The sequence below is a fragment of the Vidua macroura genome, chromosome 16, assembly GCF_024509145.1.
Source record: "Vidua macroura isolate BioBank_ID:100142 chromosome 16, ASM2450914v1, whole genome shotgun sequence".
In the NCBI taxonomy this organism is placed as follows: domain Eukaryota; kingdom Metazoa; phylum Chordata; class Aves; order Passeriformes; family Viduidae; genus Vidua; species Vidua macroura.
In genome coordinates, this window is record NC_071586.1 from 8,683,674 (window position 1) to 8,697,429 (window position 13,756).

Consider the following 13,756-nt stretch of genomic DNA (forward strand, 5'->3'; position numbering starts at 1 on the left):
GTTAAATGAACACATACACACACAAACCACGCTGTCAAAATCCAAATATTTTGATCCCTAGCCTAAAAGAACAAAGCTACAATTTGCCATCAGTCCATGCAGGCCAGTAATCTGTTCTCAACTGCCTGGTATCCAATGCTTAATGAAAAATCACAACAGCTAAGAATGTAAAGAGTAACAGTTAGAATTCTATATTCTCTTACTGTAACAACAGTTTGTATTAATAAGGTCTAAACTTTATTTACATCTGTTGTTTACATCTCATTACCTCTCCCAGATCTCTCAGTAAGCAAAATAGTAAATAATCTTTCCCAATTTACTTTGAGTAGAGTTCTCCCTCAGTTATCTCTATTCAAACACAAGATTTCTAATCTGCCTTTGAATAAAAGGCCAAATTTAAGCCAGGATATCCTTTTCTGCCTGAGATACAGCTTCCCAGCAATTAATGAAAGTAAAAATTAATTAAGGAAGTTTGGGCAAAAGCTTGCTTGTAACAGCATATTTCATTTCATCTCTCCAACAATATATTCTAGTCACATCAGTTCATCTAGTGCTCTTAACATACTGCTGAATTATTCAACCTCATACCTGGAGCAGTGTGAGTACAATGTGTAGAGCACTGCATACTGGACAGCAGGGAAGTGAACTGCTATGTCACCATGAACAATCATCAGGTTTTTACTCAGCAGTGCAAACACAGTCGGCGAAAGGGCCCACATCTATAAAACAATTGCAACACAAGCACAGAAACATCAAAAGTAGGATCTACTTTTAACTGTAATTTTCATACCATTAATTAATGTCTTTCCCTTTTTCCCCACAGGAAACAATTTAGCTCTATTGTTTTCTGACTGTAACTTTTCTTTCCCATTTTTCAGAAGTCTGTTAAAAGTAGTTCATGTTTTTATATGGAAAGATCTGGAAAGTGTTTTCATATAGCTGATATACTACCAAAGGACATACTACAGTTGTTTTTATCTATCTTGAGTTTCAAAAGCAATTACTGTGATGATCTTAACATTAAACCCTTAATAACCCTGATAAGATGCTCTTTCCTAGAAACTGCTTTTCATTGTGCAACAACTAGAGATACAATCCACTCATTGTTTCCCCTAAGTTTTAGTACTGAAAGTTTTTCTAAAACTTAGGAAGTCTGGAGACAAATATGATTATTTTAGTTATACATATGTGCCCCACTGGTGTAATACATTAATTTTAAGTAACCAAGTATTTTTTACACTTATTGCATGAACTGTCTGTTGAGTTTTTACTCACCCCAATTAATGAGTTTTTAGCATTTCCAATAGTACTTAGAGCACTGAGGTCAAATATAACAACAAACTTGGCATTATCCACATTGGATATAAGCTTCTTGAAAGAGTCATGCTGGATCTCGGAACAGGCCTCGGGAAGGTGTAAACTATGGAGAAGACTATTTAAAGCACAGGTCATTTCTCCTAGGATCAACCTGTAAGCAGTCTCCAGAACAGGAATGTTCTTCAGGCTCAATACAGCTTGGTATACAGCAAGGGCTGCTGCAACAACCTTGAGAACATAATTACAGCAACAACTGATTAAAACAAATCTTAAAATACACTAATCAGCAACAAAGAATATAAAATCACTCTTCTTTATCTATGAATAGCTTAGTCTGATACAGATACCTATCTTTAGAGTTTTCTGTACCTCTTACTTACAGAATCTACTAATTATTTTCTAGACCATCCACTACCACGCTGAGTATCAAAGCCAGATGAACTAAGGACTTCTCTACCTAGAATGATGGCAAACGTACCAATTTCTTATCAAATCTAAATGCCAAAACAAAGAAGTAGCTTTATCTGCCTTTTCAGAAGTTTCAGATATTCAGTTAGACTAAAAAATGTATTTAAGATGAGCTTTACAGCTTAAGTTTTACAGCTTAATATATTCTAGGAAGTGCATGAAGGCTGTTGGAATATACCTGTAGAAGTTACTTACTCTTACCTCTTTCTCCTTATGGTAACGAAGAACAAGTAGTTTAGACTCTGGTATAAATAATTTCTCTACAAATGATGATGGTAGCTTTGTATTTATTTGTTCAACAATCTGGGGATAAAAACCAAAATAAGTAACTTTACCTGAATTTTTTCTAATTATTAAAGATTAATCAAAATACCGTTTTTCTAATCCCCCATAACAATAAAAACATGCACAAACCAGTGTCAACAGATTCAGGACTGAAATGACGTAGTCAGTGCCACAAGTCTGACAATTTTCCATTTGATCTAATCCATAGGTGATGACCATGTCACAGTGTATGGTCATACTGGGATCCAGGCTGCCAAGTAAAACCCCAACACACTCATTGGCAGCTGTAAGCACAGCTTCAGAAAAGAACACTTGGTTTGCTGCAGTCACACATCTCATTACTCTGTACAGAACCTGCAAAATTAAAAACACAACTGAGTTAAACTCCATTAAAAAGAGGTGCTATTTAATTGTATTCACACCCATTTGATAGCCTGTCCCATCACCTGCTCTGCAGCTTGGTCAATTCTATTCTGAATAATGTCATCCTGACATTACATTTCAGAAGTGTAAGAAAAAACAAACTTTCAACTGCTTGGTTTCCAATTCAGTTAGAGACGTACAAAACCTAAGTTCATGATTCACAGTTCTGTTCAGTTCCAAGTAATGTCAACAGAACTCCCCTTGCAAAAGATACAGGAGTTTTCTTGAGCTTTTGTCACAAGAACTCCCTGCAGATTAAAGCAGAAGTTACAAAACTGTCTTGTCTTCAACTAGGAAATCCATAGTCTTATTTACCTAAGAAGTTGTGTCCCTCACAAAATTCTGCAAGGGCATAAATTCCAGCAGTGCAGGTCATCCAGCAACCACAAGACTTTGCAGGTATTTTTATCTGATCTCCTCACCCATCACAGAACTATAACATCTACTTAGCATATTATATAATATTTATTCTGAGTTTACACCATCCTATACTACAGAGCTAGAAAAGTTTGCTATCAGATTTAATAGATATAATTTCAAAGAAATAAAAATCATCACATTTTATAAAATTAAACGCATAACTGGAATTCAAGTTTCCATGGTGGCATGGTTATCTGAATAAACAGTAACATTGTTTCAAAGACAACAAGGAAACCCAGCCACATGAATTTAAAATATCTAAAAAAGTTTGTTTCTGATACGATTTCCATGTGCCACTATCACAATCTATACTTCAATAAAGTTATCACAGCATATTTCTTGGAAAAAATAGATTTACTCAAAGCTGAGAATATACATATTCATGTAACGTTTGTAAAACCTAAATCAACTCGGTCAATGGCATTGCTATATGGTGACAAAAGAGGTGTGCAACAAAGAAAGCCAAAGCAAATGGAGTTCTTACATCAGTTACATAAGCTTCTGTAATTGGTGGTCCTCTGATGGGGCTGAAGCGCTCCCCAATGCTCCTCACCACGGTGCTGAACACCCGCAGGAGTGCAGCCAGTTTGGGCAGCGACACCGAGGGAGGAGGAATGTCCTCGTCTACCGATTCCCCAGAAGCCACGTGGCTGAGGTCCTGCAGCACACAAGGTTTATGTATCAGCACACACCATTAACTTACACATAGGTAAAATATCAAAATGAGAGATTGAAAAGACTTCATCTCTTTTACAGACATTAAGCTGTACAATCCAATTACAAATGTATTTATCCAACATCTCTTAACTACACACACATACAAAGGAGGAATATAGGCACACAATGACAACGAGAAGTCGTAGAGTAGCAATGAGTTTACCCACTGAAATAAAGTACCCAGTCTATATCTTGTAAATTAAACCTGAGGCTTATGAAGTTCCTGGTCTCTGGAACATGATCATCTGTATTGCTGCACTGTTACAACAGTTGTCTGCACACTTTTACCAGTCTTCCAAGAAATTCCCATCCCCAAACTGGAATGGAGATGTTTGACTGGCCATTCCCATCACACATACAAACTGTGTTGATCTGGAGACCTAGAGTTCACTAACAGACTACTCCATGCCAGCTGGCACCGGTGCCCGGGAAGGTTCCCAGAAGTGCTGATCTCATTAGTAGGGCTGTAGCCTTGCTCCACCCCACTGTGAGATAAACACACTGGCTGGAAGCACCTCCTCCATGTTAGCACACGTTATCTTAAAACTCTTCCGTGACTAAGAATATACACATTGACCAGAGCAGCAGCCAGCTTGATAAGCAGTGATTTACTGCTCTGCCCTGTGAATCCTCAAGCTAGCTGCCCCAGCAAAGGATCTGGTGTACAGAGGACACCGACCAAATTATTGCTTCTGCTTTGAGGGAAACAAATTATGCTCTAAGCACAATTTTACCTACAGGACCTGCATATTAACATACACAATGTAGTATAATAGACCTATAAGTGTGTATTCATATGAGCACATAACACCTTAAAATACAGCGCTACCCCCAACCCCAAAGCTCTTCCTTTAATGACAGCATCAGATAAACACTATGCCCTGTTAACTAAACAAAGGTTACAAAGTCAAAATGAAGTACATTAAATGAATGCAATCTAGTTTTCCATCACTCCCTGCTGCATTATTTCCTGCACAATAGAATCTGCTGCTTTATTTTAAAAAGATAGATTTATCATTAGTCTTTTGAAGCATTAAGACTTCCACTCTCCCGCAACAGTTACTAGTTCTGAAACACTCTGAGATTGGACAATTAAAGAAACCACCAAGGAAAGACCATGAATTATCTTCACATCAGCTCTTGAAAAATAAAGGCATTGTGTTTGGTCAATTGCTTATAGTTTTATTACAACACTATATTCTCAATCAACAATAGCTGAAGGCCTGGTTGTGATACTAATTAAATAGCTCATGAGTATTTGTGCAGTTGGTTGTTGTACATGACTGAAGTATATTCTGTAATTTGGTCCTCTTTTCCCCAGGAACGCCACGTAATTTTATTTTCTACAAAAGTAATACAGCCATAAAAATCACAGCTGTGGATTTATTAAGGAAACTGAACAGTTAACTCTGGTATATACCATAAAGTCTTGTTTACCTCAGCATAAGCTTCCATATCTTCCAAAAACTGACCCAGGAGTGTGGTAGAAAAAGTTAGATCAGCCACCCAAAAGGGCTCCAAGCTCTGCAGCCATCCTGTACAAAAATACCAAGCCAATTAATACAGGTGACATACAATCATTAAATTTTAGTTGCATATTGCTGAGGGAAAAGTTGCTGAGCTAAGAGGTAATCTACATGAAAATACTAACACCAGATGTTTTTAAAATAAATATAAATTGTATCTCCCTCTTCTGTCCTTTTGCAAAAATAATTTTAAGGTTCAGTTCTGCCCCACAGCAGTTAAACACCAAAGACAGAATCTAGACCTATAACACAAGAAGCATAATAAACTTGCTGTGAATAACTCACAATCAAACTAATAAAGGTATTTGAAAAACTCTCCCCACTTTTTAAATGTCAGTACACTATGACAAAGATTTTCTAAAAGTACATAGGAAAAAACATATCCTTTCACAGAGGATATACTAAGACCTATAAATTTATTAAAGATTGTTAAAGAATTGCACAAAACAATTGGTGCTTAAATGTACCCTGAATAAAGCATCCCATTTTTCCAGAATTCGCATAAAATGGAAAATGCAAATTTACTAACAAGTTGGGAACAAAGTGTCTTGCTATGTAGCCAGAAACTCAATTTGGTTTTATGCCAACTTCCATGTCACAAGAACCAAACTGGTGTAAGTAAACCCCCAACATCTGCAAGCCAGAGCAGGCTGAGAGATCCTCCATAAGCTCCTCTGGCTAAACTTACCAGACACCTGCTGTGTCAAAGAAGGTTTCTGAGTATGATCTATGTGCCACCCAACCAGTATGTCCACTGTGTCCTGGAAAGCAAATGTGATAACAGAGTCATTACCCAATTTGATGCACCAGCATTTCCACTGTAGAAAGAAAATACAAAGCACAAAGACAGCTTACCCTAAAATTGGTGCTGAAAATGTGTGGGTAGCATCGAGACACCAAAAGGATGCACTTGACACACTTGCACAGTAACTCTGGTGTATCAACATTTTCTAGGATGGACTGCAGGCTGGTCATTACAAGCTGAAAAGTAACGCAAAGCCAGCAGGTATTTCACATTAAAACATGAGAGAGAGAACACATTATGCCAAACTACTGTGATTCAATCAACAAAACTACTCCTTCTGCAGGAACAAAATGTAAAAAGCATCACATACACAGCATGAAAATAATCACTTCAAGGGGACATTTGCTTGATATATGGCAGACCCAGGAAACACCTTTTTTTAGCTCTTTAGCCACATAACATCTGTGTTGTTTTAAGTCCTACTTCTCCTGCCAAAGCTTTTTGGCTCTGTAAAGTAATTATTAAATTGGAGCATACACCTGGCCATAGCTGTTCTACACCCAAAATAAGAAACCCTAAAACTTGTACAAGGAGATCTCATCTTGTCTACATACATCCTACTCCTTCTCAGATCTATCCACAATTCCAGTTAGAAATTGTAAATAGGAGGTGGCTTAAAACAATCAAAGGGTCAAATCAAATCACTTAAGTTTATCTTTTTGGTCTCAACAAGGTTCTTCTTGGATCTGCCATAAATACTAGAAAGTTGCACCAAATAGAAATTGTAAATAGGAGGTGGCTTAAAACAATCAAAGGGTCAAATCAAATCACTTAAGTTTATCTTTTTGGTCTCAACAAGGTTCTTCTTGGATCTGCCATAAATACTAGAAAGTTGCACCAAATACGTATCCTACAAAGACTTGTCATTCTTTTCTAATGCAATCAGAATTGAAAAATCCCATTCAGTCAGGAAGTTCCCTCCTGTAATGATATTTACTTATTATGTCACTATAGCGTTACTTACTGTTCTTTCCAGCTTAAAAAGTTCATTCAAGCATTGCACTGAGAAAATCATTAATAATCATGTTTTAACTCATAGTCTTACCTGCATTAAAGATGAAAATGCTTTCTTTTCTCCTACAGTCTCTAGTGCTTTGTAGGTTGCACACAAATAAAGAAGTTTAACTTCATCTTTTGTGGATGAACTGAATTTGCTAAAAATCCATTTAAAGATCTTCTCAGCCTCGTAGCTCAGAGAAGCACAAAGAAGGCCAAGACAGCAAGCTCCTTCCTGTCTCAATTCCTGAAGCAATTTGCTACTGTATTTTTGGAGAGAAAAAAAACTTGGGATCTCCAGCCATGACAGCAGAACAGAAGCATGAACAAAATTAAGTATTTTCTAAAGCACAAGAAAATATATGCAGAAATGAAGCTGCTTCTCTCCTACTTAATGGCAGCAGTGGCGAAGCTAAGATAAAATTCTAAGAACTATTATTTCTACGGAGTAAAACAACTTGAATAAAAGTATGCAAATGTGCTGTTCTACTTCTAATACACTATCCAATAGAAATAGTTCTTAATATGCAGCTGACTCTGGGAAATAATACTGACCTAAGCACCTAAAGGCCCACACAGATCTCAGCATCCTCTATATACACTCTTAATTGGATGTAAATGAGTCAGCTTGTAAAAATACTTATTTCATTTTGGAAGCTACACCACCACAGCACTGCACAGCTCCACCAGCTGAGACAGACTCCACACTACCCACAGCATCAAAGTCACACTGGTGCCTTCACATTCTCTCCAAGGGAGATACTCTAGACAGCCCAATAGTATTGTTGATATGTCTAAGAGCTTTTACTCTCCCCTAATTTTGTTGTGTTCCTGCAAAGGGACACCCATGCAACACTAGCAAATTAATTTCTCTCAAACTTTTCCCTCACTATTTAAAACCTAATGCTGCCATTATTTTTCCCCTTTAGAGCATTTTTCCAGCTTACCTTTCATTGAGCACATCATGAATGGCAGTCAAGATATTATCCAGTTGTTTAACAAGTACCTGTAATACAAGAGACATAAAAGGCATAAGCACAGTAATTGCCCAATACTGCCTCCATGATAGGTCCTATGTTTACACCCACATTAAACACAACACTGCCAGTTCTCCTTGCCAAGAGAATGCCATTATGCTTTCCATGGCCACTGCAGACTAGCATAAGCTATATTAAGCAACACTGCAATATTATCCTAGATGTTATATTTGATATTTATTTACAGTAGCCATGAAAATATTGGCAGCCTGCTATCAAGGTTTGTTTCTGCTGACAACATTACATCACCATGGAAGACTCATCACACAGCTCATGAGTAGCATCTACTAAAGACCAAATATCTAATACTAATAAATCAATTGTATCACTGGAAAATTTAATGGAACCCATAATACAATCTGAAGTATTAAAGTTTCTACTTAGGCAATCCTGCATTTTAGTGAAATGGAATACAATTTTGGAGATGAAGCATTATTGAGGAACCAGTGCTGCTCAGTAAACATAACCAGAAAGTTTTCCTAATATGCACTAAACCCCTGCCACATTAGTGATCTGATGGAAAAATCACACGTTAGCTGCAACCGCATAACATACTAACAGGAAGATTTCTTGACAAGCTATTAAAAAGGTTTATTCTCTTTTCTTCAGAAAGACATTCCTCTGACACAGTGGATGGTACCCAGTTTTTGTTTTAAGTTTTGAGTAACATCATGCTTTTGAGAGTGCAGGGACAGATCCACATGCTTCACCCCTCAGAACTCGTAAGGGCATTTTGAAAATGTGTCTGGTACCCACAATAGATGCTAAAAAGGAAAAGACATATCTATAATTTAGAAGCTAAAGCAGGACTCTATTATATGATAAGTGACTACTGACTTCTACTACTCTACTTTGAACTCATATTTCAACCCTAAAGAAGAAAAGAACTCAGTTAAACTACACTAAGTAGTGTCAAGACCTGCAGGAACTACTGCTAGGTAAAACACTGTCCATTATGAAGTTTTGGCCTTGATATCACTTGATATCTGATCTTATTCTCATTAGTGAGCTCATAGAAGCTTAGCCAAAAGCTTCTCGGTGACAGACTTTTAATATTTTAACCACTAACGAAGTTTGTCATCGCTGACTTAGACATTAGAATGGCAATTCCATTACATTCTGAGATACCAATAAATCCAAATAAAACACAGTTACAAAATAGAATTTAAAAATAGGGGAAAACTCATGGAGAATAACAGAAGTAACTAAAAAAATAACCACAGAATAACTGGAAAGCATTTACTTCCTAAACCCTTGTAGTAACAAGAGGAAAGCTGAAGTGTTAACTAGGCTTGCACAGGGACTGCTTACACCTAGGTGCACAGACCAGAATACTCCCCATATTCAAGTCTCATGTCCTTTGGAAAAGAACGCAATTATCACTAGTTAATTAACGTACAATGAGAAAATGAACCAATTTCTTACAAATAAGGACAGACACAGATCCCACAGCTGAAGTATCAGAGCACTGCTTGCAAATGAGTGGCAGGATATTAAACCATCACTTCCTGCTTTTTCAGTACTTGGAGAACTCTTAAGCTTTCCAAAACAGTGGGGGAGATGTGTCAGACAATATGCTCTTTAATAGTTCATTTCAAAATACGTAGTATTAAAAATTTATACCCACAGTGGGATACTTCCCTTCCCATCCCCATATCCTTAAAAAACACTTGAGGACATTAGAGACTTCAGCAAACCATTGAAACTCCTAAAGATGTAATGAAAACAAAGATTTACTTCGTTCTCTTCCCACATACAGAGATGTTTAGTTACAAAGCTGAGTAGCTCTAAGATGAGCTGTTCACAAGACTAAATACCTGTGTATTTTTAATTTGAAATACAGAAACAGTTCTTGAACAAGACAATAACACTTTACTTCCCCTTCCCTCAGCTTCCTTTCTGAGGGATCCAGAGGCTATTCCTAAGAGCAGTCAAAGAAAGCCACACACGTGCCATGTTAATGCCTATAGCTCGGGCATTCAGCAGTTTAAGGCAATACATCCTAATAAAACGTCCCCTGAATTATGGAAACAAGACAGACAATCCAGGAATACATTCTCCTTTCTTGTGGAATGAAATTCTTTATATACAAGATAATCTTGCAAACATATCCCAATACTCAGATTTGAAAAAGACAGTTGTATAAAACAAGAAATACCCAGTGCTATGGAAAAGGAAGAATTACTGACCAGTTTGTTTTCTGGTTGCTGAATGAATTCTTTCAGTTGCTTTACAGTAGCCAGTCTTCGGTCTCTGTCGTCTTCCCGAGTAATCCTCCGAAGAAGATTTGACAGTCGAGACTCGTCAGAATAAGACAACGGTCGCTCTGAAAAAAGCAATTATTTATTTTTTCCTACTGCATTTATCAACAGTATTGTCCAATATGTGTAGGAGTGAAATCAGTAAGTCATAATAGTCATTTAAGAAAACAAAAATAAATCCTGATTGGTTTTAAATTTTCATAAAAAGTCAGTTAAATGTAAAATCCAATTTAGCTACCAAAGTATTTCATTTCTTCATGAGGACAGCCCAGTACCTCTGTTGAACTCATTCAGAACTAAGCAGAACTGTCTTACTTCTACACAAAAACCTGGACTTAGTTTCCTTCAACATAAATGGAACTAAAAAAAATAGTGTGGGGTAAGATTAAACCAGACTTGTGGTTGAATAAACAAAAATACTTCAACAAATAATATTTTGAGAAAACCTTGTGGAAAAAATAAGCTGCTTCTTGAAGCAAAGGACCAGATTTAAGTTCAAGCAACTACAAAGAAACAATATTTTCTCTCTGATAGGTAGCAGGGTTCTGCTTCAAAAAGGAAAATAGATCTGCTCTTCATTTACTGAGGAACAAAAGCCCCCAGCTTGAAGAGGGACCTGGCTGTTCACTTAAGCAGATCACAATGGGGGACAATGAACCCCTTCCTAAGAAAACACTTCACTGAACTTGGCCAACAGCACGCAATACCAGGGAAGGTCACAATGCAGTTCACCTGCTTCAGGGACAAACTACCTATGAATTCATATAAATAATTAATTGCCCTCATTTGCAAAAAGGAAAGCAAATTTCTTTCAATAAGTTTAACATTAGATGCTTCATGGTGGTTCAAATCAGAGGATTCATGGAATGTGATGAGGTATCCTTAGTCAACATGACTAATGAGAAAATCCAAGACAGCTACAGAGAGCTTTCTGCTCTACTCTGCTAGACATCAGTCATCTGATGTGACTAAAGCAGCTTTGTCTTTATTCAGTTAATAGCTAATCTACATTGGCATTACTCCCAAGAGTGTCAGCTAATTGTTAAGTCACAATTACAACTTTAAGAAAAAAACAGAAGCAAAAAACACTAACCAAGAACACGACTGAAGCTACACTAATCAAAGCACTAATTAACAAATACCTGTGACATCCACTTTGTGAAAATTCAGCAAGGTCTCAGCCACATGCTAACTCACAGAAGACTATTTTTAAAATTGTTTAATGAATATACTAACAAGAAAACATCAAAGAACTTAAAACCCAAATCTTGTTGCAGCATAATCCCATTGTTTTTTAAAGAAGATATGAAAAACCAAAATGACTTGCTGAAACTTACAACAATCAAAGACAGCCAAATTCAAAAGGAGAAACTCTTGAAATCTGACATTTCAAGGAGAGAAAACATACAAGTCATAGGCAGCAACTTCAGTCATCCAAAATTATATATCCTAACCTTTTAAGTATTAAAGAGATGCTCACATACCCAGGAAAGCAGTCTGAATTAACTGTTATTTAGTACTGGCAGAAAGTATTTTTATTTAACGAGTTTCCTATTTCCTCTACATAGACATAAAAAGACACTAAAAGGACTACATAATTTTAGACCAAGACACCAGAATAGGATTATAAAGTCTGAGTTTAACCCATTCATAAAATTACATTTTTGAAACAGCCATGTCACCACTTACATCTCAGCTCTTCCACCTGCAAAGCACAGTGAACATTCTTTTTTCTCCTCTGAAATATTAATTATTGAGAAGAAATGGCCTGTCCTTATGTTTATAATGTGCCTGGCATAATGCAGGCAGTTTTTACCAGTGGCTCAACTACTACTTATACTAAGTGATGCAATAAGTGACAGTGCTTAGTCATAAAGTTTCTATTTTCATTCAAAAATGCTTGGAATAACTTTTTTTTTTTTTTTTTTTTTAACTATGACTCAAACCTCAAATAGTGGGGAAAGTGAAGCCTTCTTCCTCAAAAACACAAGCCCAGCATTCCTGCACCCTCTTGAAACTCCAGATTTGTTCTTGCTGCATCTCCCAAGACCTTGCCCACATTCTTAGGATACTTCCAGCTCCTCCATGGCCTCTATTCCTCAGCAAGAGGGAGCACAAGCAGTGGCAGGCTCAGGAGGACACACACAGTGACAGGACAGTGACAGGACATGATCACTGCTTGTCCTGCAGCCCAGGGAGAACAGGGAACAGCTGAGCTGCTTCCAACCACTGCTGCTCTTCCCACACTGGGGCTCATTCATTACCAACTTTTTACTCAGGCATCAATTTGCAACAAATCCAAAGCAAGTTCTCCTCCTTAGAGATGTCTCTGCCAAATCTGACTAACCTAAGTAAGGGTTCAAAAGCCATCTAAAGGAAATTGAAAGATTAACAGCCTAAGCCAGGTAGTTGAGCGATCTGCCAAACCTGTGGAGGAAGCCTCAGCACAAGGAATAATAAAACAAGACAAAAAATGAGCAAAACAAGTATCCATCAACACCATCTAATCATGTATCACAAAAAAAAAAAAAAAAAATCCATACAGAGTGCATAACTACAGTGAACTTCCTTCTCGTATTTGAACACAAGAAATGTTACCAAAAGAGATATCCTCTTCCTGAAAATCAGCAATGTGCTTACCCTGTGATTTCCTCATGTCTTTTGTGGCTAAAGCACGATTCCCATGTGGAACACTGGTAAAATCAGGATTGGTCACATTGTTAACTCTCAGCTCTTGCCCCAACGACTTCCGACCATAAGTATTTTCCCCAGATCCTCCATTGACACTGTAGCCACCTGTGGACAAACCAATGTGACATTAAAACAGGCTCTCAGACCACATATTTACCAGGGTGGTGAGTTGTGAGTTATGCAATTCATATGCAAATTAGCAGCTCTATCTTCTACCACCTCCTTTAGCTTCCTTTTTCATTTCTACATGCATCAATGTTTTGTTATATCCTGTAAGTTTCCAGGTCACAGATTTAAACTCTCATCTGTTTTTTTTTAATATGTGAAAAAAACACTATTGCCATAAAGTTTAACATAAATTTTGTTGTATTTAATGTTTTCTTATTATTACTTTGACTTGAAAGGCTTTGTAAACTACAAGGTCAAACTACTAGTACACATGGCTAGGTATTTTCACTTACTTGCTCCTTTATGCACATGAAATCTCTGTTCAGTTTTTGCTATGAATCCACCACACAAGCTAAGTAAAATGGTCAAAAAAAAAAAGTTTTTGGAAAGACAAATATTATCAGTTTGCACAGACTGAACAACTCTCCTAAATATAAAAAAGTCAGCATTTTCACTAATACTGGTATCATTTTTAATTAAACTCAATCCTACATTCTCCCACTTAAGATACATCACTGGTAACAATATAAAATGAAAATAAAAGCATCATTTTGAGTAACTCAATTGATCTTACTCCTATATCCACAAGAATAAACAAACTCAAATGCTGAGACTGGAAGTTTTCCAGCCTGCCACACCACT

The 13,756-nt window shown here is 36.9% G+C and overlaps 1 protein-coding gene across 2 annotated transcripts in view; it reads right to left on the reverse strand.

Annotated features, from left to right (window-relative positions):
- Positions 1 to 13,756, reverse strand: part of SMG1 (SMG1 nonsense mediated mRNA decay associated PI3K related kinase) — a 58,944-nt gene that overhangs the window by 33,744 nt on the left and 11,444 nt on the right. For both annotated transcript variants that reach the window (XM_053992015.1, XM_053992016.1), the window contains 12 exons: positions 12,896 to 13,051; positions 10,184 to 10,320; positions 7,905 to 7,963; positions 7,007 to 7,220; positions 6,012 to 6,137; positions 5,845 to 5,917; positions 5,068 to 5,165; positions 3,398 to 3,571; positions 2,200 to 2,424; positions 1,987 to 2,088; positions 1,276 to 1,545; positions 589 to 719 (listed from right to left, as the gene is read on the reverse strand). In XM_053992015.1, coding sequence (XP_053847990.1) covers positions 589 to 719; positions 1,276 to 1,545; positions 1,987 to 2,088; positions 2,200 to 2,424; positions 3,398 to 3,571; positions 5,068 to 5,165; positions 5,845 to 5,917; positions 6,012 to 6,137; positions 7,007 to 7,220; positions 7,905 to 7,963; positions 10,184 to 10,320; positions 12,896 to 13,051 — 1,765 coding nt within the window. The remainder of the gene's footprint in view (positions 1 to 588; positions 720 to 1,275; positions 1,546 to 1,986; positions 2,089 to 2,199; positions 2,425 to 3,397; positions 3,572 to 5,067; positions 5,166 to 5,844; positions 5,918 to 6,011; positions 6,138 to 7,006; positions 7,221 to 7,904; positions 7,964 to 10,183; positions 10,321 to 12,895; positions 13,052 to 13,756) is intronic.